This window comes from Temnothorax nylanderi, unplaced genomic scaffold (genome assembly GCF_030848795.1).
Source record: "Temnothorax nylanderi isolate EJ_2023f unplaced genomic scaffold, tnyl_v1.0 TNYL_tig0067_pilon, whole genome shotgun sequence".
Taxonomy (NCBI): domain Eukaryota; kingdom Metazoa; phylum Arthropoda; class Insecta; order Hymenoptera; family Formicidae; genus Temnothorax; species Temnothorax nylanderi.
Window position 1 is genome coordinate 953,314 of NW_027249129.1, and position 22,686 is coordinate 975,999.

At 33.9% G+C, this 22,686-nt stretch overlaps 5 protein-coding genes across 16 annotated transcripts in view; 2 read left to right on the forward strand and 3 right to left on the reverse strand.

The window, feature by feature from the left end:
• The window catches only part of LOC139773745 (solute carrier family 25 member 16), a 21,762-nt gene extending 12,623 nt beyond the window's left edge, over positions 1-9,139 (forward strand). For all 5 annotated transcript variants that reach the window (XM_071708449.1, XM_071708448.1, XM_071708450.1 and 2 more), the window contains 7 exons: positions 3,414-3,798; positions 5,992-6,084; positions 6,172-6,305; positions 6,820-7,005; positions 7,354-7,510; positions 7,593-7,734; positions 7,959-9,139. In XM_071708449.1, coding sequence (XP_071564550.1) covers positions 3,735-3,798; positions 5,992-6,084; positions 6,172-6,305; positions 6,820-7,005; positions 7,354-7,510; positions 7,593-7,734; positions 7,959-8,133 — 951 coding nt within the window. In that variant the 5' untranslated portion in view covers positions 3,414-3,734 and the 3' untranslated portion in view covers positions 8,134-9,139. The remainder of the gene's footprint in view (positions 1-3,413; positions 3,799-5,991; positions 6,085-6,171; positions 6,306-6,819; positions 7,006-7,353; positions 7,511-7,592; positions 7,735-7,958) is intronic.
• LOC139773738 (KIF-binding protein-like) lies at positions 392-2,715 on the reverse strand. Its single transcript, XM_071708429.1, has 2 exons — positions 2,438-2,715; positions 392-2,361 (listed from the first exon to the last, which is right to left on the reverse strand). Exons 1-2 carry the CDS (start codon positions 2,490-2,492, stop codon positions 839-841), a joined length of 1,578 nt encoding a protein of 525 aa, XP_071564530.1. The 5' UTR covers positions 2,493-2,715; the 3' UTR covers positions 392-838.
• Mts (protein phosphatase 2 catalytic subunit mts) lies at positions 9,078-15,395 on the reverse strand. The gene is made up of 6 exons (XM_071708452.1): positions 15,070-15,395; positions 13,338-13,547; positions 12,890-13,153; positions 12,632-12,804; positions 12,401-12,508; positions 9,078-12,114 (listed from the first exon to the last, which is right to left on the reverse strand). The coding sequence occupies exons 1-6, from the start codon at positions 15,169-15,171 to the stop codon at positions 12,042-12,044; spliced, it is 930 nt and encodes a 309-aa protein (XP_071564553.1). The 5' UTR covers positions 15,172-15,395; the 3' UTR covers positions 9,078-12,041.
• Positions 14,604-22,400, forward strand: Amacr (Alpha-methylacyl-CoA racemase). 6 transcript variants are annotated; one of them, XM_071708437.1, is made up of 7 exons: positions 19,033-19,168; positions 19,703-19,899; positions 20,018-20,171; positions 20,436-20,571; positions 20,711-20,854; positions 21,082-21,325; positions 21,458-22,400. In XM_071708437.1, the coding sequence occupies exons 2-7, from the start codon at positions 19,874-19,876 to the stop codon at positions 21,960-21,962; spliced, it is 1,209 nt and encodes a 402-aa protein (XP_071564538.1). In that variant the 5' UTR covers positions 19,033-19,168; positions 19,703-19,873; the 3' UTR covers positions 21,963-22,400. The 6 variants fall into 6 exon arrangements, with proteins under 6 accessions (XP_071564543.1, XP_071564539.1, XP_071564538.1 ...); XM_071708442.1 differs by lacking the exons at positions 19,033-19,168; positions 19,703-19,899 and adding an exon at positions 14,604-14,883; XM_071708438.1 differs by lacking the exon at positions 19,703-19,899 and having other exon boundaries at positions 19,002-19,168.
• On the reverse strand, positions 16,452-18,941 carry LOC139773744 (uncharacterized). Of its 3 annotated transcripts, none has more exons than XM_071708444.1 (6): positions 18,795-18,941; positions 18,464-18,569; positions 18,283-18,383; positions 17,979-18,175; positions 17,433-17,904; positions 16,452-17,345 (listed from the first exon to the last, which is right to left on the reverse strand). In XM_071708444.1, the coding sequence occupies exons 2-6, from the start codon at positions 18,474-18,476 to the stop codon at positions 17,145-17,147; spliced, it is 984 nt and encodes a 327-aa protein (XP_071564545.1). In that variant the 5' UTR covers positions 18,477-18,569; positions 18,795-18,941; the 3' UTR covers positions 16,452-17,144. The 3 variants fall into 3 exon arrangements, with proteins under 3 accessions (XP_071564545.1, XP_071564544.1, XP_071564546.1); XM_071708443.1 differs by having other exon boundaries at positions 18,464-18,560; positions 18,795-18,936; XM_071708445.1 differs by lacking the exon at positions 18,795-18,941 and adding an exon at positions 18,729-18,767.
• Positions 22,401-22,686: the final 286 nt, after the last annotated feature.

Sequence of the window (22,686 nt, forward strand, 5' to 3'; positions counted from 1 at the left end):
TATTGGATATTAGAACCTGCTCGAATTCATCAGTATATAATGATGTTTGAAGCCACGTAGCAAAATTCTCGGATTTAATGCAATTCGGCTTTTTTTTTTAAATTGAAATATCCCATCAGATTATTTTAAATTCACATCAGTAACGTACTTATTACTGACTATTTGAAATTCCTCTTATATTGATAAGAAAACTGGCAAAAGATATCGGTTCAACTGGAGAGGCCGAATATTTCTTATTCACCAATAAAGTCAGTATAAAACATGTACATATATGAAGATACAATATACAAGTTGCATCAACTGTATGTTCATATATAGCGTACGGTAATAATGATAATAACATTGATAATAATAGTAATTGTATAGAAAAACAGATCAAGGAGGACTAGCAAGACTGTCAGACAGGGCGTAATGTATATACATTATGTACATTATGTACATTAATACATTTCTATAAAAATATATTTAATGTGTGATGTATATAACATACATAATATATATAATATATAATCTTACATGATTGTGTGTTATTGTCAATTATTGTAAAATGTAAATCATTGTCAAATATAAAAATATAAGAGTATAATAAATGTAAGAATGATATATTCTTATGTATGTCTATCATATAAAAATATTAAGGAACATGATTCATTCAAGAATTATATATCCTCAGTCACATTTAATACAGATAATTAATGGAAAGATATTTTTTAATCACATATCATGTTTCTTATATGACTTATATACGATAAAGAAATGTATTTAATAATATTCTTCAATGTAGTTACAAATAATGAAAAATTAAGAAATCTTAGTAAGGGCTAGATATAAAAAAAATCTAAACTGCATTTAAATAAAGATCGATATTTTCCCTGATTATTTTCGCATATTGATCAACTTTCATTGATATCTCGTTAAATGATTCTTCGTAATATGTTACCTCGACTATTAAATCTATAACCGTGGAACATGAAGTCACTATTTCGTACCAAATCCGTTTGTAGATTTGTAATTCCCTATCATTTACAGTAATTGCTTGAAATTTTCTACGAGCGTCCTCTAAACATTCTACTCGTCGTTTATGTAATTTTATTTGTTCACCTCTTTGTTCTTCAAAACCTGCTAAATATTTATATGTATCCGATATTTTAAGCATTATTTTCGCATAATTTTCGATGTCAGTGTCTGCAGTAAAATATTCCTTCGCTGTTTCAAGTTGTCTCAAAGTTTTTACAAAGACCAGTTTGGCATCAGCAAGATTCAATATACATGTTTCTGTAATCTCAATAGTTAGATGTTCTAATTTTTTTTCCAAGGCAGAAAATATCAAGTTTGAATCTTGATATTTTATTTTTAATTTTGATATATGATCTTGTACCTCAGAAGATTTGCTTTCTTTATTCTGTGAGAATTTTTCCATCCAGAATCGTAAAAGAGACACTCCATAGGAACCCCAAGCTCTAGCACTATTGGCAGAAGCATAATCATAACTTTGAGACAAATGAGAAAAATCTTTACTTTTTTTCCTTGTCATTTTCAATTTATCTGCATGAAATCTACATATCACATAATCTCCAATAGCAATGTGACTTTTAGCTTCAGCGAAACGACCGTTTGCTAGAAAATATCTAGACAGATCAAATAAGGTTAAAGCCATATCAAGACATTTGTCGTCAAATTTTGTTTTGTCAGCTACCATGTCTCTCAGTCGGATGTTTAATATCTTATGCATATACGTTACAAATCCGTGTTTATCTTTCGACCTTTTTAGATATTGACGTCCGAACTCCTGTAAAGTTGTATGATGCAAAGTGTTCAAGATAATCCTGGGATTCGATTCTTTTTCTTTAATACCAACAAGGCTTGCTATGTGGATGGGATCAGGATAATTATCCTCCAATGTGTATGTCACGTATCTTTCTAATGCTGTATTCAAGTATATAACATTATATTTCCCTTCCTCCACTACATCCCAAACTAAATGCAATTCGTTAAGTGCACCTATAGATGTCAATATAGCTTTACGTTCTAACATTTTGTCCCCTAACAGTGTCAAACATCTTGTAAAACACTGTACAGCAGTCTTTAAGTCGTCAGTATCCGTAGAAGAAATATATTCTAAGCCTATGTTGTAATAAGCATTCGATAAAGCAACAATATCATCAAATTTTGAGTCCCTTGAAACATCCATTACATTCTGATACAATACATTCATTTTCTCCTCTATCGCTTTCATTTTTTTCTTCTTCTTAGCAAGTTTGATGTCTTTATCCATGTACTTTACCTCAAACGACAATTGTAGAACTCCCAAAAATTTCTTACTAATATTCATACTTATAGCGGATTCGGCCGGTACCGTTTCTATATAAACAATAAGAATTAACGGTGAAAAAGCATTACACGGACACTTATTATTCTAAATTATTTATATGCGTACCGAGTTGAAGGATTGCGCATCTTTCTTCCATTACTTGTCGGAGGAATGCGAACATTGCTCGATATTAATATAAGGACAATTTCCAGTATGAATTTATAGTTTTATGTTCCGACTTCAAATTTATCAAGCGTTCTCTAATTCTCTAATCCCAGATGGGGGATTCCGCATACACGTGCTATGCATGAAAATTGGAGGGAGTTTACACCTCTCATATCCAATAGAAAGGTATATTTTATAGGGATCAAACTTCTCTTTATCTAGGGTCCCTAGCGCGTTCTCTTATAAGATATCGAATTGCAAATCGGACGTTGGATAGAGACAAGTTTTCCACAAAAGAGGCATAAGATCTCACCTAATGACCGAAAGTGTCAAATTTATTTATTTAATGAATAATCTTTCAAAAGAACTCGTTGATATAAACATCCTCTTTATTATGAATTCTAAAAACTTATAATAAAGACGTAATATTACAAATATAAAGAATAACTAGAGATTAATTATAACGAGATTTATGTACAAATTAACCTACTTATTAATATAACTTCGCGTTTATATTAGAAAATGATTGTATTTGTTAAATTAACTATTTCTGAAATCGAGACATTACATATATATCAAGAGTACACGCCGGTAATGCCAAGTACGCGCGGAGCGAGACACTGCAGTGTATACTTATATATATATCCTGTGCGTTGTGTGTGTATATATGGTATATATATATATATATATACACAACGTACAGGAAAAACGCTTTCAATTTATCGTAATGACGTTATTAGGAAACTTGCGCTAGTCGACAGGATTAAAATTAAAGAGTGCTACTCGTATTCAATTTTCGATGAATATGAATTTTACATTTGCATTTTATAATATGTACATAAACAAAAAATTCTTACCAAAATGACTTTGAATATCGTTAAATATCACTAAAAGTTATATGGCTAGCAAAAGCTCATGTTATAGTATTACGTTGCAGGTGATTTCAGCTCACGATTAACCATCTGTAAGATCCGAGAGATAAGATTCAGAGGAAAATAGAACACATAGGAGACACATGGACACGTGGCGCGTCGCTCCACGGCAGGACGGCAAGACACAATACGAATATCTCACGTTCTTTACATGAGGATGGATCACTCAAGGTCAACGATCCCCGATTCACCTTTTCCCCCTCCTTATTGCCGCCAACTGAAACCACATGGAGTAAACGTTCTTTGCCGCGAGTAGTCTCGCTCGCATTTTTCTCGTAGAACTCGGTATTCACGATTTGCGTCCGCTTTGACGTTATCCAGCAGCTATGAGCCGACCCAAAAAGAAAACCGAGAATTACGAGGCAGTCGCGAAAAATCTCGTGGCCGGTGGTGAGTTGAAATCCTTTGGATATCCTATTTTGCTCTTTTTTTTTGCTTTATCTTCAGAAGCAGCGTTTACGTTGTGTACACTGCGTTTCATTAATCGAGTCCTTTTGGGTGTAGACTAGTGGAGATGAGCGCACCATTTCTAGGCGCGCAATTGGCTGGGAGGTCTAGAAATGATGCGCTCATCCACACTAGTCTACACCCAAAGGGACTCGATTAATGAAACGCAGTGTACATTCATACAGGATGCTTGGCATTTTAATAGAAACTTTATGAACGCATCAATGACATCACAGATTCTCCATTCCTAGTTTGTTCAGAAGTTTTGAAACAAATATTTCAATTAAACGTTATATTTAGAACGATTTTAATCAAACTTCGACTACATTAATCAGCGATTAATTTAATCAGCAGAATCGTTTAACTAGCAAAATGTCTAACTATATAATTTGTTAGCCCTGATCTAATCTTTTTCTTACGTATAATCGACCAAAACATTAATAATTCTATGTATGTTAACGAAACAATATAGATATTGCTTGATAAATTGATCACCGATTAAATTAATCGGAGTTTGAGTGAAACCACGCTTAGTAAATCTATCATATATTCTATAGATTAGTGATGATTATGATAACGATTTTGGATTGTTTAAGACCATTGGCAGCTATTGGCTGCGTTCAGCAGAACGTTTATTTTGCAACAGTTGGAAATTTTCTGAGCTCAGATTGGATTATTCTTTTAGATCTAGAGAAATAATCCAATCTAGGCTCAGAAAACTTTCAACAGTTACAAACGTTCTTCTGAACGTGGCCAATGATTGCTCTCTCCTGATGAATCAATTTGCCTCTTTTTTGTTTAAAAATTAACAATTTATGTATTTATTTATCCGTAATTGAAGTGGAGATAAAAAAAAGAAAATGACATAAGAGGAACTTTATACGTAAAATATAAATTCAGAGAATGTTTTGAGAAATTTATAAAATTGTAATACATTTTTTGCAATACGTAATAAAATTGTAATATTTCATATATATATAATTGATTTTTTAAATGGAATACTATACATTTTTTCATGACACAAAATATAAAAAGTTCAGTAAAATAGTTTAAAATAATCTATAAAATAATCTATAATCTTAGAAAATGAAAAGATTCTTCATATTAAATTCTTTGTGTAAGTTCCGTTATATGCTTCTTTGTATCCTCTATTACCGTTTTATTTGGCACAAAAATTTTGTGTTTTTTAAATACATATATTCAAGAATATAAACTATATATCTATTAAAATTATTTTTTATAGGTTCTTATGTTGCTTTGAATGTCTATATATAACACTAAATATTATTAATACAATTGAAATATTACCAAGAAAATCAAGTTATGATAAGAGATATTGTGAATAAATTTGAACAAATACAACAGTCAGAACGTGAAATATAAATTAATGGAGATAAAATGTTATAAAGACTATTTTTATTTTAAAATTTATATATTATCTTTATAAAAAACAGAAATTATGTAAGTTCTATTTTAAATAGCGAATTCTACAAACAATTCTGCAAATGAAAATTTTAATAACGAAACATCTCGATTGTTTTAATTTTTAAATAATAAATATTTGAAGTTTTCGACCAATCAGATTGTTCAATATTTGCGTGGCCAATGACATCGCACGATGAAGTTGCTTGTATCGAGTCTCCGATATTATCATTCTACGTGTATATGTATACAATATAACACAAGTACTTTATCTCATTTATATTCTAAATTCAACGTTTAATCTCTTCGTCACGCGTAAAATACTTATATCATTCCACTGCACGCGATTTGGAGTTACAATGTACGAAGACTATACGAAGAATTAGACACGACGCGTTCGATCCGAAAACATATGTTTAACTTCAAATGCGTTCCGTACGCGAAACTTTAACGCGCCAACTTTCCGTGAATCTGATTGGTCAATTTTAAACGCTTTCTGTTAAAAAAAAAAATCGCAACACCGCGATATACGAATGTACGTTAACTTTTTTATCGAAACGTTTTTGGGGATTTGCTTAACGTTTGTCTACATGATAGTTATTTCGGGACTTTTGGCATTTATAAAAATGCGTGAGTTGTAATCCTATTATAAATTTCAATAAATATCAATAATATAAATTATATATTAAAATTATTTAAATGAATTATGCGCAGGTGTTGCCGGTATGTGCTCGAAAACAGCCGTTGCACCGTTGGACCGGATCAAAATTTTATTACAAGCGCAGCACGAGCACTACAAACATTTAGGTGAGGATGTCTTTTGTCAACAGTAGATGCAAATAATACGAAGTATTCGTATGCGACACACATGAATAAATATGTGAAATTTTGCAGGCGTTTTCTCAGGATTCAGGGAAATTGTTCGACGCGAAAATTTCCTTGCTCTGTATAAAGGCAATCTCGTTCAAATGATCAGGGCCGTGCCATACGCAGCGATACAATTTACAGCGTATGAACAGTATAAAAAGGTGCGGAAAATCAAAATGCTCACGTATCGGATTCAATGCGATTCTGCTTCCTCTTAAATTAAAACGCTCCATCACATTAAATTGACATCAATAATTTATTTTACTTATAACTAATTAGCTAAAGTTCCTCCTGTAATGATAAGAAAATTGGTATTGTAAAAGAAATCAGTTCAATTGGAGGTCAAATACTTTTCGTATCCCAACAATACTTGATGTTTTATTAAGATAAACGACAATTTTCAGTTGTTAGAGGAAGTCTCAGGAACATGTAGAGACGGAATATATGTGTGAGACACAAAGTAAGCAAATAAGTCTCCTTATTGAGAAGCCAGATTATTTGAAGTATCATTAGTGCACCTCTAATCTACGTAATAATATTTGGCCGATTATCTGCATGACATTTTGAGAAAATTTTAGCTTTCCATTCTGTGTTGTACATACACGTTCAATCTCTGTTTCTGTAATTGTAACTGGTAGTTAAAACTGATATTAATGTTCACGCAATTTCTCTCAGCACTTGGAGGGATCATTTGAGCAAAGTTCGCATGTAAATGGATTTTTGGCCGGAGCCGCCGCCGGCGTCACAGCGGCTGCGATCACGTATCCGCTCGACACTATCAGAGCAAGACTAGCCTTTCAAGTTACTAGCAATACACTTTACTCTGGAATCAAACACGCCGCTGTGAGAATGCTGAAGGAGGTAAATCAATCAACGCTCTTGAACCCTATTGTCAAGAGACACATTTAAATGAAGAAATATAGAAAATATAATTGCATCTTCAGATCGTATCATTAATAGTCTTGATTATTTTATCTTGGAGATTAAACAACTACGATAAATTTTAAACGAACGAGTGAGATCATCAAGTCTTTAAAGTTGCACTGAAAATGCACGAACAAGTCAATAAATTGTATATGTTTATAATAGATTTGGTATCTTCAGTATTTCATATGAATATAGTTTAAACTTAATTAAAAGTTTCATTAATTTCTAATTTTGACGTCTCTTGTTATATTAAAATAAGGTAATAATTACTAAATATCTCAGGAAGGCGGCCTTCAAGCGTTGTACAGAGGTTTCTGGCCAAATATGTTGGGCATGGTACCATACGCCGGATTTTCATTTTATACGTTTGAGAAGCTGAAATATCTAAGCATGAAACATGCGTCACATTATCTCTGTTCCGAGCATGAAACGAATACCGGTAAGTAAGAGGAAAGCCATTCCAACAAAACCAATGAACAATAAGTATGTGACAACTAATATTATGTCTCTTTATTTTGAAGGTGGTCTTATATTGAGTATACCGGCAAAACTTCTGTGTGGGGGTGCTGCCGGTGCCGTAGCGCATACCTTCTCCTATCCATTAGATGTTACAAAGAGACGTATGCAATTGGCTATGATGAACCCAGCTACATATAAATACGCGTAAGTAACGTACGATACTTAATTTACAATAATTGACAAATATATTTATATGTCATATGTTTTTCTTATAGTTGATTGCTTTTTTATTAGTATCTCTTTTTTAATCTATATAAATTTAAAAAATATTAATTCCATTAATTACTAATTTATTGTGAATAAATTTAACTATTATAATTTTATTTATTAAAATAGTATATTAATCTATAAAATTATTTTTTTCCCAGATCGGGAATGTTGTCCACTCTTAGAATGATATATATCGAGAATGGCATTGTAAAAGGTTTATATCGTGGAATGAGTATCAATTTCTTACGAGCAGTTCCTTTTATGGCAGTTGGTTTTGCGACATACGAAGTGATGAAGCAGATGCTCAATTTAGATACTGGAATAAAACTATAACTAAATTATATATATACATATATGTGTGTATGTATATATATACACTTTTCGTAATATAAATTAGATCTTTATAGATATATTATGTTATATTTATAGATATGTATTATATCTATAAAGATGTTTAATTTGTTACGAAATGGAAAAGATAAACCGCAGATCATGTAACAGTATTTTAAACATCTTGCTTTAGTGTTTTTAATTTTTAGCTAAACAAAAAGAGAATAAAAGTTTTTAAATAGATATGTGATTAGAAACTTATGAAAAGATGTCATACATTGGATAATATTCAAATGTATCATATATTGTATTTTCGCGATTGATATAAATCTCTTCTAAATGAAAAACTTGCTCATGATTTCTATACATACATACAATAATGTGTGAATGTACATTGTTCAAAATTTTTAAATATTGCAAACTGAATTCAGATTATTAATGAAAACAAGCAAAATATATGTTTCATATTACCTATGCCTACACAATTATATTGCAGATTAATACGAAACATAGCAAATGTGTTTCGTAAAAAGTAGATATTTGTTACAAAATACGTAATAATCCTTGCTCCAATATTGAAGGAATAAAATTAGGCAAATTATTACTCTGATATGTAATATGCATTATTGTAGATACTGACAAAGCTGTATATTTGTGAGAAAAAAAGGATAAATATTTTTGTACATGTTATCCTAGAATATTTATTTGTACATATAACTCAGAGATATGCTGATGAAGTTTTATCTTTATACATATTACCTATCTTTTTTATCGCGTAACGTAAATACAAGTACCAAATAATGAGCTAATAAAATATATGATTTTATATATACACGATAATATTTTAAATGATTAAAAACCATGCATAGGAAATGAGTTTTATACATAAAACATTGTGTTCTTTGCGAAATATTTTGTATATATAGAGTGTAAGCAAAACCCTAATCTAAATGTGATAATATCTCTTTATTTCTCTAATTCCTTATAATAAAATGACATTATATAATTATATGTTCATGGCATTTTTCTGTTTCTTTTCGCAAATCCGGGCTTATCTGTGTGATGCCAGATTTTGCAAGCTAAATTAAAAGTATCGAAATAAAGTTCATATCGCGTTTAAGAGTATTGCATGCTTATAATGGCTCAATTTTATATTTATCATGTGTACAATCGATTTAAGTAATATTTCAGATAAGTTAAAAAATTATAAAAGCTATCACAAAAAATTTTTAGTTTATTAGGATATACAAAGTTTGCTCCACACATATTGTAATTAACCATATAAATTTCTATAAAGTTAAATCTAAAATGAAACTAATTTTTCTCTCTCTCTCTTTCTCAAACAGCTAAGATTATCATATATGTATTAATGAGTTATTTAATTTATACAGTACGAATATTTTCGAAATTTAGACCAACAAAAAATGTTTAATGTATACATGGGTCTCTAAGAATACAGGGTGTTCCATTTTTATGAAAATAGACAAATATTTAAAAAATAAATGGATTTACACAAAATAATTTACGCAAAATTTATATTAAAAAATTGTTTTTATCAGAATGCATCACAATATGTATATCATAAAATTCGTATATCATAAAATCATATTTACTAGTTTGTAAAGCTTTTTAAAATAATCTTAATTACTTTTTATACATACAAAGTTATAATACTTGATAAATTAAAATGAAAAAAATATGAAGTGTTATTTAAAAAAAGGTGTTAAATTTCGGAAATAACTCAACTTCCAATAAATGCATACATAAGATGTTCAAAATTAATCCTTATATAAACTACTGTTTTTGTGTAAAATTCACTCGTTTTTTAAGATATTTGTTTCTGTTAAAATGGGCACCGTGTACAATAGCTTCCCTGTTTTTTCCACGCCAATATAAAATAAAAATATGATAATCATGTAGATATTAAGGTAGTATGCATGTTTCCACCGAAACACCTATTTGGTAGTTTCAGTATTTCATGTTAATTTCATCCGTTGTATGAAGATCGGTATGCATGTGAGAGGGCAATAAATAGAGCAGATATAAAATTAGCTATAATAAACTGCTGGTACAGTACCTATTATTCCTTCGCCATACCTTTAAATTCCGTCGCATTATATATAATACTACAAGTGCATTTTTGTTCTATAGGAAAATTTATTCTTATTATTGTAGTCTAGAGAATATTATGTATATACGCATATTGTATAATAGAAAACGGAAAAAAAGAAGAAAAAAAATGCTCAGCCTGCATTGTGCAGAAGGCTCGCGTTAACTCCGCGCTGCATCCTGTGTTGTATATGGATTTACAGTCTTAGTTAATTGCTATAATGTGCATCTAACACATTTTATGTTCGCCTTGTCGTCCTTTGTCATCGCTATTGTAATTGCTTTATTATGCATCATATTCGAGTTGCAATGCTTATTCTTATAAATACATCCTCATGTACTTTTTTTTCTCTTTTAGCTGCTCATTGTACACAAATTGCTATTTTAACGAATATAAAATTTGACATTGGGTTGCTTTGGCTTGCATTACACATGTTTATTTACCAGAAGCATCATTTTATATCTATTAGTAAAAAGATCGTCGATAGGTTTACAAGCAATCAATTTTCTTCCGTTTAATTTAAACCATCATGAATGCATAGATTCACTCGATATAAAGTATGTGTTTCACTTTAGAAGGCAGATAGAATTGATGCAAAAGTTTCGTAGTTTTTTAAATTATTATTTATCAACCAGTGTAACTCAATTTTATATTGCAGTCTACAATTACGAGACAAATTTATGATATAAAAATACAACTGTTAGAAAAATAAAGCAACTAAATTTTATGTACAATAAAGTATTAAGTATAACCATTTTGCCTAAACAAAAATAAAAATATTTAAAGTGCGGATGTAGATATCATTCTCATCGATTTTTCTTTTATTGTACAAACGCGTATTATTTCGCAAAAATAATATTATGGATTAATAGAAAGCTACATCAACGAGAACAAGATTTACATTCGCCTTTTCAGGATTTCTATGCCATTTAAATAAAAATGTCTACTTCATTGGCTTAGAAATAATAAATACTGTGACTGTAATTCTAACGAAACGAATCGCTCATCATGATTCTGATGAATTCGTATGTGTAATGCCATATTAAATCTTTTAATAACTTTCTACTTGGAAATTATATTTATTGAATCCTTATATGGCACGATTTATGCATGCCAATTTACTGTTGCATCAACTCACCTTGCATTTCCTTTAAGTGGAACATTTCATGCTCCATTCACACTAATAATAACGTGACACTCTCTTAAATATAACTTACGATCATTTTGGTATATTTTCTGGAATCTTGTATGACAATCAACTTCGTTTAAAACGCACGATCATTTAAAATACACACGATGTTGTTTTGTTCATATAAATTTCTCTCGACGAGTTTTAGTATTTTCATTCAAGATTACAAAACAATACCATTTTACCGATATTTTTTGTTCTACCTATTGCGCGCAAACGTGTGCATTATTATATATTCAGTTTTTTTATAATAAAAATACAAGCGGATATAATAAAAGTTGTAAAACTCAATGCTACAAGTGAATTTAATCGATACGTGTACATTATTGTATTATTTTTTCCTTTTTAGTGTACAAGTAATGTTGTGTCTACATGTATCATGTAAGACACGCACAGAACGTGCGTGTAATCTATTCTATCTCTCAATGAGACACCACAAAGTGAGCCATGATATAATACTTGGGGCTATATGTGGTATGTGTGAAGGCATTATCGGAGCCTCACACGCATTTAGCGATGTTCTATTGTAAATTATGTTGTCTGGCGTCACTATAAAGTCAGGATCGCGTTTCCATTCCCCTACCTTGACACTTAGCCCTGAAGTCTAGTTCTTTAGAGGAAGTAGTCTGGCGTTCGCCTGGTAACATGTGGTTCTCCACGTCTTGGTGCTGGGTCAAATTGTAGGCTGCAACAGAAAAATCAAGAGACAAATTAATAACTATACCTTTTAACATGTATCAATTGTATCAGTAAAGTCTTTTGACGATAAAGAAAACGTGATGAGACACATATACAAAAGCACATTTATATAATTATTACATTTATTTTTAATTTATTATATAATTATTTAGAAAAATTGAATATGCATTCAATAGATCAATTCATTGAACAAACGCGTTTAATAGATCAATAAAACAAATTGCAGATAAATGTTATGTTACAACATATAAACGTATTAAAGTCGTACTCACAATGAATATTTTAAAGCATCATCCAGTTCCATGATTGCAGCTTGATTTCCGCAACGATAACAGTAATTAGGTGCTGAGAATATAGTCACAACATTGCGGTCATGACACCTGGAGAGATAGAACATTATAAGTAACATTATAAATTTCTTATAAAATATCCTAAACTAAGCACATATATATTACAGAAAAAAAAAACATTTTAAAACTAAACAAATGTCGAAATACTCATACCAATTGTAACCCTCCATAACCAACTGATGAGCTCGTGATACAAGTGTTAGTCCATTGGAGTGATTAAACGTTTCTGAAATATCTTGACCAAAGGTATACCCTGCCCCACGTGGTGAAATACCCCATCCTCCTCTATCATCTGGATCTGACCAAAGCAGATCGCACATGGGACCCTACATTAAATAACGGACAATTATAATGACAAATTAAGTTCCACCAGTACAAGTCTTGTACAAAATTACAAATGCAAATACTAACTTCATGTGGCACTTCCTGAAGACGATCTAGAGCACGTATGTGGTCTAAAGTGTCAATCGACGGCGATAAACCACCATGCAAACAAAATATTTGGCCATCGACCAACGCCGTTAATGGTAAATAATCGAATAAGTCCGTAAAGAATTTCCACACATTGGCATTCCCATATTTACGTAAGCATTCATCATAAAATCCATACACCTGTGTGATTTGCCTCGATTCGTGGTTGCCTCGCAGAATGGTTATTCTTTCTCGATATCTCACCTTTAATTATACAAAACAGACAGGAAGAAGGGGAAGAGATGTAAACTAAATATATATTTCTTGTTATCTGTTCAAAGAAAAAGTAACGTATATGTAAGCACTATACAATTTAAATACATTTAAGTACATTAATTAACGGATTATTATTAAAGTCATGACAATTTAATAAAATATCACACTGTACCTTAAGAGCTACGAGCAGAGTGACAGTCTCGACCGAATAATAGCCACGATCAACGTAGTCACCCATAAAAAGGTAATTCGTATCAGGTGATTTGCCACCTATTCTGAACAGCTCCATCAAATCGTGGAACTGCCCGTGTACATCTCCGCATACTGTTACAGGACATTTTACTTCTTGTACATTTGATTCCTTAGCTAAAATTTCTTTCGCCTGAAAGTTTTAAATATTATAAGATACCGTTGCTGGCACACAGATGATGTAGCTATGTTGAAAACACATTGAAAATAAAAGAAGTAGATTGATTTACAACAAGCGCGAGAAAGTATACACCTTACGTGCGAAACGTATAAACGCCCTTATTTAAATCCCTTCCTGCTAGTAAAGTCATTTTCGCGGGACGCGCAACAAAAGGCAACACGTAAACATGCATGTCAACTAATGCGATAAGAAAGATATCACGCTGGCGGTATCTCTCTCAGATTATAATGTCTGATTGCAATCATAAATGATCTTTCTCGATACTCAAACAGAAATTCCTCGCGACAAACGAATTTCCGTTGCCAATTATACATATATAATTAATAGCATTTAGTTTAGGTTTAGAAAATCAGAGGCTTCGGCCAATTGGCATAACATACAACGCGGCGAGGCATTATTATTGTGAAGAATGTCGCAGCTATATAATACCATCTTCAAACGTCTAAATATAGATTCATTCAAAAATACTCGTTTCATTTAGCTCACTCCAAAGTAAAGAGCCGGAAACACTGAGGTAAACCTCGGAGTAATAGAGACGAGAATGTCCTTCGAATAATCCTCAATGCGAAATAGTATCGTACTTGTCCTCCAGAAGTTTCATGTTATTTTTTTCCAGTTCGCTGAATGAACCAAAGTTCTAAGCAGGTGCTCTTAATCAACTTGGGACCATTACTTATATTTTGGTTACAATTAAATTTAAACATTATAGTTAAAACACAATGGCGGGGAATATCTCTCAATCTGCAAGTGCCCCTGTGATTCATAGCAAAATAATTTTCCTCATCGTCGCACTCTCCTATCGCAAGAGAGAGATAGCAATGTGTGACAGATGATACCGTAGAGTACATCCGTTGCCATTATCGCGCAAATGACAAGACAATTCGTCTCCTAGACAAATCGTAGGACCGCAGGCACCTCGGGGACGCTACCCCTGTGCGAATTAATCGCGACGCGACACGACGAAAGAGCGTGCACCTGTTGCGGAATCGTGTTAACAGGTTCAAAACGGCACGCAGGCACGAATAATCGATTGGAAACCGCGAATCCCGATCGCCCCCCCGAAAGGTGGCCCGGAAAAACCGCGAGTACCGGAGGGTGAACTCGGTCGCGCGCCGTCCGGCCATTGTCCGCGAGACGAGGAGGAAATCTCCGAGGTTACTCTCGGGGGGGGGGGGCGCCCGACGACGATCCTCGTGGCGCGGACCCCGCGGAGACTCCCCCGTGACACATCGGCGACGGGTTCCACGTCTCAACGGCGACGCGCGAGACAGCGGGGGATCGAAAAACGGTATGCACACACACACACACGCACACGGTGTCCCTGTTCGAACGCGACACGCGACAGCTCGACTGTGAGCGAGCGAATAATTAACGCGACGCGGCCGTCGTCGCGCGGCGCGGGGTCCCCCGCGGGTTTTCCCCCCTCGGGAACGGGGCGGAGCCGCGGCTCCAACGAGCGCGGCGGAGCGTGTACCTTATCGCAGAGGGTTTTCACTTGGCTTTCTGTCAGTTGTTTGCAGTCGTTTAATTGTTCTATCCACTGGTCAAGTTCCTTGAGCGACGCCTTATCCTCCATCGTACCTGTTCCACAGTTCGCACGGAAGTGTAACGCGGGCGGGCGGGCGGTCGGTCGCACCCCTTCACTATCACGTGTAAATCCGTCGCCGAGCGTGTGTCCTCACTCAACGCGAAGCTAAATCATTCGAGCCTATCTCTCCGCCACTGGCCGCCGCGAGTCCCGCAACACAAATACCCCGTGAAAGCGGAGAGCGCTCATTCACACAAAATGGCCGAACGCCGAGCGCTGGCGCGATGACGTCACGGCGCATCCGCACGCGGGGCGGCGCTCGCGGCGGCCGTGCGCGTAGAGTCCCTAGAAGTGAGAGTCTGCCAGGCACATATCTCGTCCAACTTTTGATTGGCTTGATCGGCAATGGCGATACCAATAAAGTGATAAAAAGCAGTAATGTGTGAGGAAGGAAAAGGGTACACTCATGAGCAGAACACATTTAAACAGTTATCAATACACCTGTAGCACAACGTGTACGTGTATATGTATACGTATGCTATTTTCTGTCAAACTAGAAGATATGCTAGACTCTACCGTAAACGCGCCGCGTCGCGCCGATTGGCCGGTGCCAATCGCCGCTGCGGCCAGGCGATTGGACAGGCAGGGACGAACCGCGCGACCGCGTCACCCGCGTCAGTTCAGTAATTTAGGCCCCGCGCACAATGGAGCACATAATACATATAAAGAATAAGAATAAATGTTAAATATTAGCAGAAAAGTATATATTTGTTTCGCCAATAAGTGATTAACAAGAACTCTATTTTTAATCGACAACATTTGGCAATGTAACAATTCGACCATTGGTTTTGGTCGGATTAATCGTCAAGACCGTTCCGACCATGGGTTTTGGTCTTCTCTAAATTGATAAATATATTAGGATATATAAATATAGAAATATTCCTGTAATAAATATTAAATATTAGAATATGTGAATGTAGGAATATTCCTATAATTTATATCTTATATTTTATTCTTTTCCATTGTGCGTTTAATTATTATTTCCAATTCCGATTCTCATTTAATATTTATTCTTACCCCTAATATGTGCTCTATTGTGCGCAGGGTTTTAATCGCGTTGAAAAAAGGGTGACGTGCGCGCTCGAAAAAAGAATGCGAATGCACGGAAAGCGTCATACCGGGCGAACAGACTGACGCAAATTATTCTTCTGTTTGTATGGCTTTGAATTCCACGTCGATGACGAAATAATTGATTTTAATATCAGGATCGAGGATATAATTAATTTTCGCCTGTTGCTCTACGTTAAATTTGATTGACTCTCGGCGAGCTCGGGACATTTAATGATTTATTTATGTAAGCTTAGAATACTTTGTATATGATTACATTGTAACAATAATTGTTATCAGGACGGGTCAACAAAGTGGCGATTACAAAAAGCTGCCTTGCGCTGCTATAAAATATAGACGTACATCTTATTTTTGTAATAATACGTTGATCGTTAAAAATAACTGTAAAGAAGTTTCTTTCATGGAAATATATCTTAGAAATAATTGGAATATTCAAAATCTATATGTATTAGCTTCTTAAAATATTGATAGAGATAACAACTGATAGAGAAAGATACGTGCAGATATATAGATTTTTACAGAAATGTGCAGTATAATACGATAGTATATACGATTAGAGTAGGAAGAATATATTAAGATTTGTTCGAAATAGAAAGTTGTGTTTCTGTTTATCATGACAAAAGGATTGACTATCTCTCGTATTTCCTTTCCGGTACAAAAAAAAGTAATTACTAAACGGACTTCAACATCAAGTAGTAGCTTCATGATATTCTAGTATCAAGTGTGTCTTCGGTACACTATTATTAATCTTATGTGGCCAAGCCTCTACACAACGATCGTATCGGGTACAACAAAAGAAAGTAACACAACAATGCAATGTCCGGATTATATCCTCCATAAACAATTTACGCTAATTTCTTTAGTCGTACTACCTATTTTTATTTTACTTATTGTTATTCTTTCCATTGTTGGCCAGTTTTCCTCTTACAAAGAGTCGCATCCAGCTGTTCGAGCCACGGCAGCAGCAGCATGATTTTTCTTCTGTAATTTGGATCCTTCGCAATGGGATTATGCTCCAGATACACGGTTTGCAGCTTTTTGTTAGCCGTTAAACTCTCCAACGTGCTCCAGTCTTCAATTTCATTATTGTTCATCTGTAGATGTTAAATAATATAAATTATACAAAAAATATACAATCACGTGATATAGAAGCATTTGTTTAGCAGATTAATTCCTCCTACCCAGAATTCTTCGAGATTTTCAAGATGATCCATATTTTGAATCTTTTTAATTTTGTTGTTAGCTAAATCCAACGTCGTTAGCTCTGGACAATTCTCTATGCCTTCTACACACATAATACCATTTTCAGATAAATACAATTCACTCAGTTTCTTTAATTCTTCAATATTCTCAATCTTCGTGATCCGATTACTTTGTAGACTTAACAGCGTGAGATCTTTCAGGCTCTCCAGGTTTTCGATTTTGGTAATTTTATTTTTACCGAGATACAAATAGTTCAGCTTCTCGAGACCCTCCAGATTCTCAATTTCGCGTATCTTGTTGTCGCCTAATTCCAGCGTCGTAAGATTCGCCAGATGTGAGATGTTTTCGATTTTCAAAATTTTATTCGACGATATAAATAATCTTTGTAGATTCAGTAAACTGTCCAACCCTTCTATCTTCTTAATGCGATTGAATGACAGGTCCAAGAATCTAAAACCCATACATTATTAGGATGCGTCGCTCGTTACACGATGAACGAACAAAAATTAAAGTCAAGGACGTACTTTAGATTCACGAGAGCGTCCAGATTTTCTATAGTCATAATTTGATTATCTCTTAACTCCAGTTCTACCAAACTAGTAAGCGTATCGAGATTTTCTATCTTCTTAATCAGGTTCCACGTGAAGCATAATCTTCGTATTTGCGTCAGCGGCTCCAAATTTTCCAGTTTGGTTAATCTCGAGTGATTGAAGTCTAATTCCTAAAATAATCGGCGTAACGGTAACTTTGTCGACCGTGTATACACAGCGATACGTGACAATTTGAAAAATTAAACTCCGTTTAACAGGAGTAAATCAGAAAACGCACTTCGCTATCGGGATCTATAATCAGTATCTTGTCAGGTTCCTCGGACTCCTCCCCCTCGTTTTCACCTCCTATCTCGACGGAGCCCTCGCTCTTGTCCTCGTCTAGAATAATTGGATTAAACATAACCTAAGTACACAATTGCGGACACGAAATTAAAAAGTCTACTCCTTAAATACCGTACCGTGATTAGCCATTGTGGGAATTGGCGACGAAAAGCGAAGCGCAAGAGATCCGACAGGCCGCTCAGCTGTTGCTAGTTAAACTCGACCTCACTCGACCTGAAACGGCTGAAACGTCAACGGTGATTCACCAGTAGTGAATCCGCTACCTTTCGCGCGACCAGCCGGTATTTTCGACAGGGCGCGCGATCGCGACGCTGAGGAGAAAAATTTTAATAAACGCCGCACGACAACCGTGAAACGAGGGGTTCTAAACGAGCTACGTACGGGGGAAGGGAAAAAACCTGATAGGCTCCGTAGGCTAATAATATAAATAACAAATCAATCAAACACCGTGTGAAACATGATGTCATCCAAGATTGCCAAGTGCCGTGACGCGGGGTGCTCACTCGTGCCCTTCGACATTGAAAAGGGCGCCAAATGCGGGTGCCATCTGGCGTTCCGCGCCCGCAGGACTCGCTTTTGAAGACCCGCGGCTCGCGACAGTCGCGACCTTTGGCCTAGTTGTATAACATAATATAATTAACTTACATAACGCACGTTCTACATTTATATGGAACGTTCTATGTAGGAAAAAACTAATCTGTATTAAAATTAATCGCGCGCGTGAAAGTCATTTTTTGCGCGAGACGTGTCTCTCCGCGGATCCACGAAATCACGGCTGCAGCACCGCGCTGTCTGATGCGCGACAGTATCGAAGAATTTACGTATGTGTGCAACTTCACGATGATTCTAAAATAAATACGTGATGGCATATATTATATAAAATCGAATCTTCCTATTCTTAACTCGTCATATAAAAAAACTGATTTAGGAAAGAACTTAAAATATTAAAAACAATATATCAGTTTGTTGCAAAAAAGACAGGAAGGCGAAGAATATAACGCGAAGATGGTATAAAAGAAACAGTCACAAAGGTGTGCAAGATAACGGAAGTTAAAAGCATTTTTTATAAAAAAAAAAAATACTCGAACTCGCAATTCTCTTGTCAAAATTAACTCTTTCCTCAATTCTTACGCTTGTGTAGCGCGTTGTTCGAATTTCTTTTTAATCTTAAAGCCATTGAAGACTTTTCGAGTGCCTTTGGCTTGAGTTCAGTTTTTTTTATTTTTATTTTTTTTTACATACGCGTCGAATGTGTTATCGACCGATCGACGGCGGTAGTCGATAGAGTAAGGTTATATAAATACATGCGCACGGATACGCGCACGTGCCTTTATGTCTGTTTATGTCCACGCTAGAACTGACTAGAACCACTAGAACCACGTGTGGTCGCGCCGAAATGTCAAGAATAGGTTCCAAATATGGAAATGTTAAGAATATAAAGGTCCAGTCATGGTCCAGTTATAAATGCATTGTCATGCTGTATAGAGTGTATAGTACTGTGTAATCAACATGTCTGCTGATGGTTAATGAGGAATGAGGTTATTGTGATAAGGCAAATTAATAATATATAAATTTTATGTGCACATATGACTTATTTAGCAATAATTAAATGTTTTGTTAGAAAGAACTAGGGTTTTCTTAACAATAAAGGTATTTTAAATGAATTTCAGGTTAACTAACTTTCTTAAAAGTTTTATTAATTCATCGATGGAGGCAATGGCTCTAAAAGGAATCAAGGTCTTAGAGTTAGCTGGGCTAGCTCCAGGACCTGTATGTGGAATGATTTTAGCAGATTTTGGAGCATCCGTTATCAGAGTGGATAAGGTAATTAACAGGTAGATTCTGTTAGAATGCTCCATTAAAATTTATATGTATGATAAATTTGTAACTTATATTAGCAGAAAAATAAACATTATCATATTATTAATATTAAATATTAAGAAATATATATATGTAATAATTGTGTACATGATAATATTGTCTATGTACCACACATAATACATAATATATAGTCTAAAAGTATAATTTTAAAAGTTGAGTTTTATTTTATAGAAATTTATACCTTAATTATTTTTTATTACATTACAGATTGGAGCTCAAGCATTAGATTGTATAGGCCATGGGAAGAGATCAATAGCATTAAATTTGAAATCTGAAAAGGGTATTAATATTTTTAAAAAATTAAGTAACCAAAGCGATGTTGTTATTGATACGTACAGGAGAGGTATGTAGTTTTTAAAAAATGACTTTGAAGATAGCGAGAAAGATATCTAGTATTACATTTGAATGTGTAATTAAATCTTTATTAATAATAACTAAGAATAAAATTTTTAAATTTACCCAAATATATATCTATGCAATAGGAGTTATGGAAAAGTTGAAGATTGGACCAAAGGAACTTATGGCAACAAATAAGAAATTGATATATGCTAGATTGACTGGATATGGGCAAAGTGGCTCTTACGCAGATATGGCTGGTCATGATATCAATTATTTGGGTTTATCTGGTATATATAAACATACATTTTGTAATATAACATAATCCACATTATAGTTATTCAACGAATATGAAGAAAGAGAACTATACACTTACATTCATTCATAATTGTATTTACATCAAATAATTTTACATTTTATTTTATTTCTTAGTTTGCCTTATCATGACATAATTTCTTCATCAATTAGTCTTAATTATTTTGCAAGACTTATTTAGCAATACAATTTGTTAATATAGGATTACTATCTTTATTTGGTCGATATAATGAAAAACCTACACCACCTGTCAATCTGGCTGCTGATTTCGGTGGCGGTAGTTTAATGTGCGCTCTTGGGATAATCTTGGCGTTGTATGAACGAACTAACAGCAATGTCGGACAGGTGATAGATCTATCAATGGTAGAGGGAACAGCATACTTAGGGTCCTGGTTATTCAGATCCCAGAAAATGGGTATATGGGGAAATGCGCGTGGCAAAAATTTGTAAGTACCTCCTTGGAATACATAAGTACTTTAAATTTTTGTTTTACACACACATACACACACATAAACTATATATATATGTATATATATATATATACTAAAGATTTTTTTATAATCACTTTTTTCCCACAGTTTGGACACGGGATCGCACTGGTATGATACATACGAGACGAAGGATAAGCTTTATATGTGTGTTGGGGCGCTCGAACCACAATTCTACGAAATTTTCTTAGAGAAGCTTGGTCTTTCAAGCGACGAGATACCGCAGTATGAAAATTTCGAAGAAAATCGTCGCAGAATCACGGAAATTTTCAAGACGAAGACTCAAGCGGAATGGTGCGCTATATTCGACGGCACTGATGCATGCGTGACACCGATGCTAGATTTGAAAAACGTCACATCACATATTCACAATAAACAGAGACAGACGTTTACGACTGTGGGGGACGATGTAATTCCAAATCCCGCTCCTCGCTTATCTCGCACACCCGGCATTTCTGTAGGAGCTTGCAGAAACCCACAACCCGGTGACGACACCGTACAAATCTTAACTGAATTAAAATTTCAGTCTAATGAAATTGACGATTTATTGTCAAACGGGATTGCTTACCAAACGCAGCATACTTCTAAACTTTAAACCCGTCAGATTTGAGTCAGAATGTTGTATACTTTGTCAAGAATTATTTCAATTTTTGTTTCTAGACATTTTATACATGTTATTTTTTCGCTTTTATATATTTTTATATACATCTACATTTATAAACATATTTAAAGGATACCACTGCACGATTCTCATAATATACAGGCAAGCACAAGTGCAAACTCTTGTAGACAAACGTACGAACAGTTCTTGTGAAGGAGACTTTTAAATGATTATAATTCAGCAATTAATCATAGAATGTTGGTTAAATTTGAGACACAAGAACCACAATATATCACAAATTCAAGTAAATTGACCGAAAACGTTTTCCTCGTAAGAATCGTGTCTTTAGTGTACAATCGATTAAAGCAAGAGAGAAAATTTATGTCAAAAAGAATCATAAAAAATTATATCTTTAAAATTTTACAAATTTTATACCAAAGTTATACTAAACTTTTTTATTCCTTACCTTCTATACTGATGGTTATCTGATATATAAAAAATGAAAAAAGAAATCAGTTCAGTTTTGAACAAATGATATTAATTTATTGTAAAAACTACAGGCAGAGAAATAAAAAATCAGATTATTTCATGAAGAAAGACATGTTTTACTCTGCATTGCTAAATTCTCAAAATAAATATTAGTTATAAAATTTTTATTTTTTAAACTTGGTTTTGATATTATCTTTACGTAATACATAATCATATCATATAGAGCATT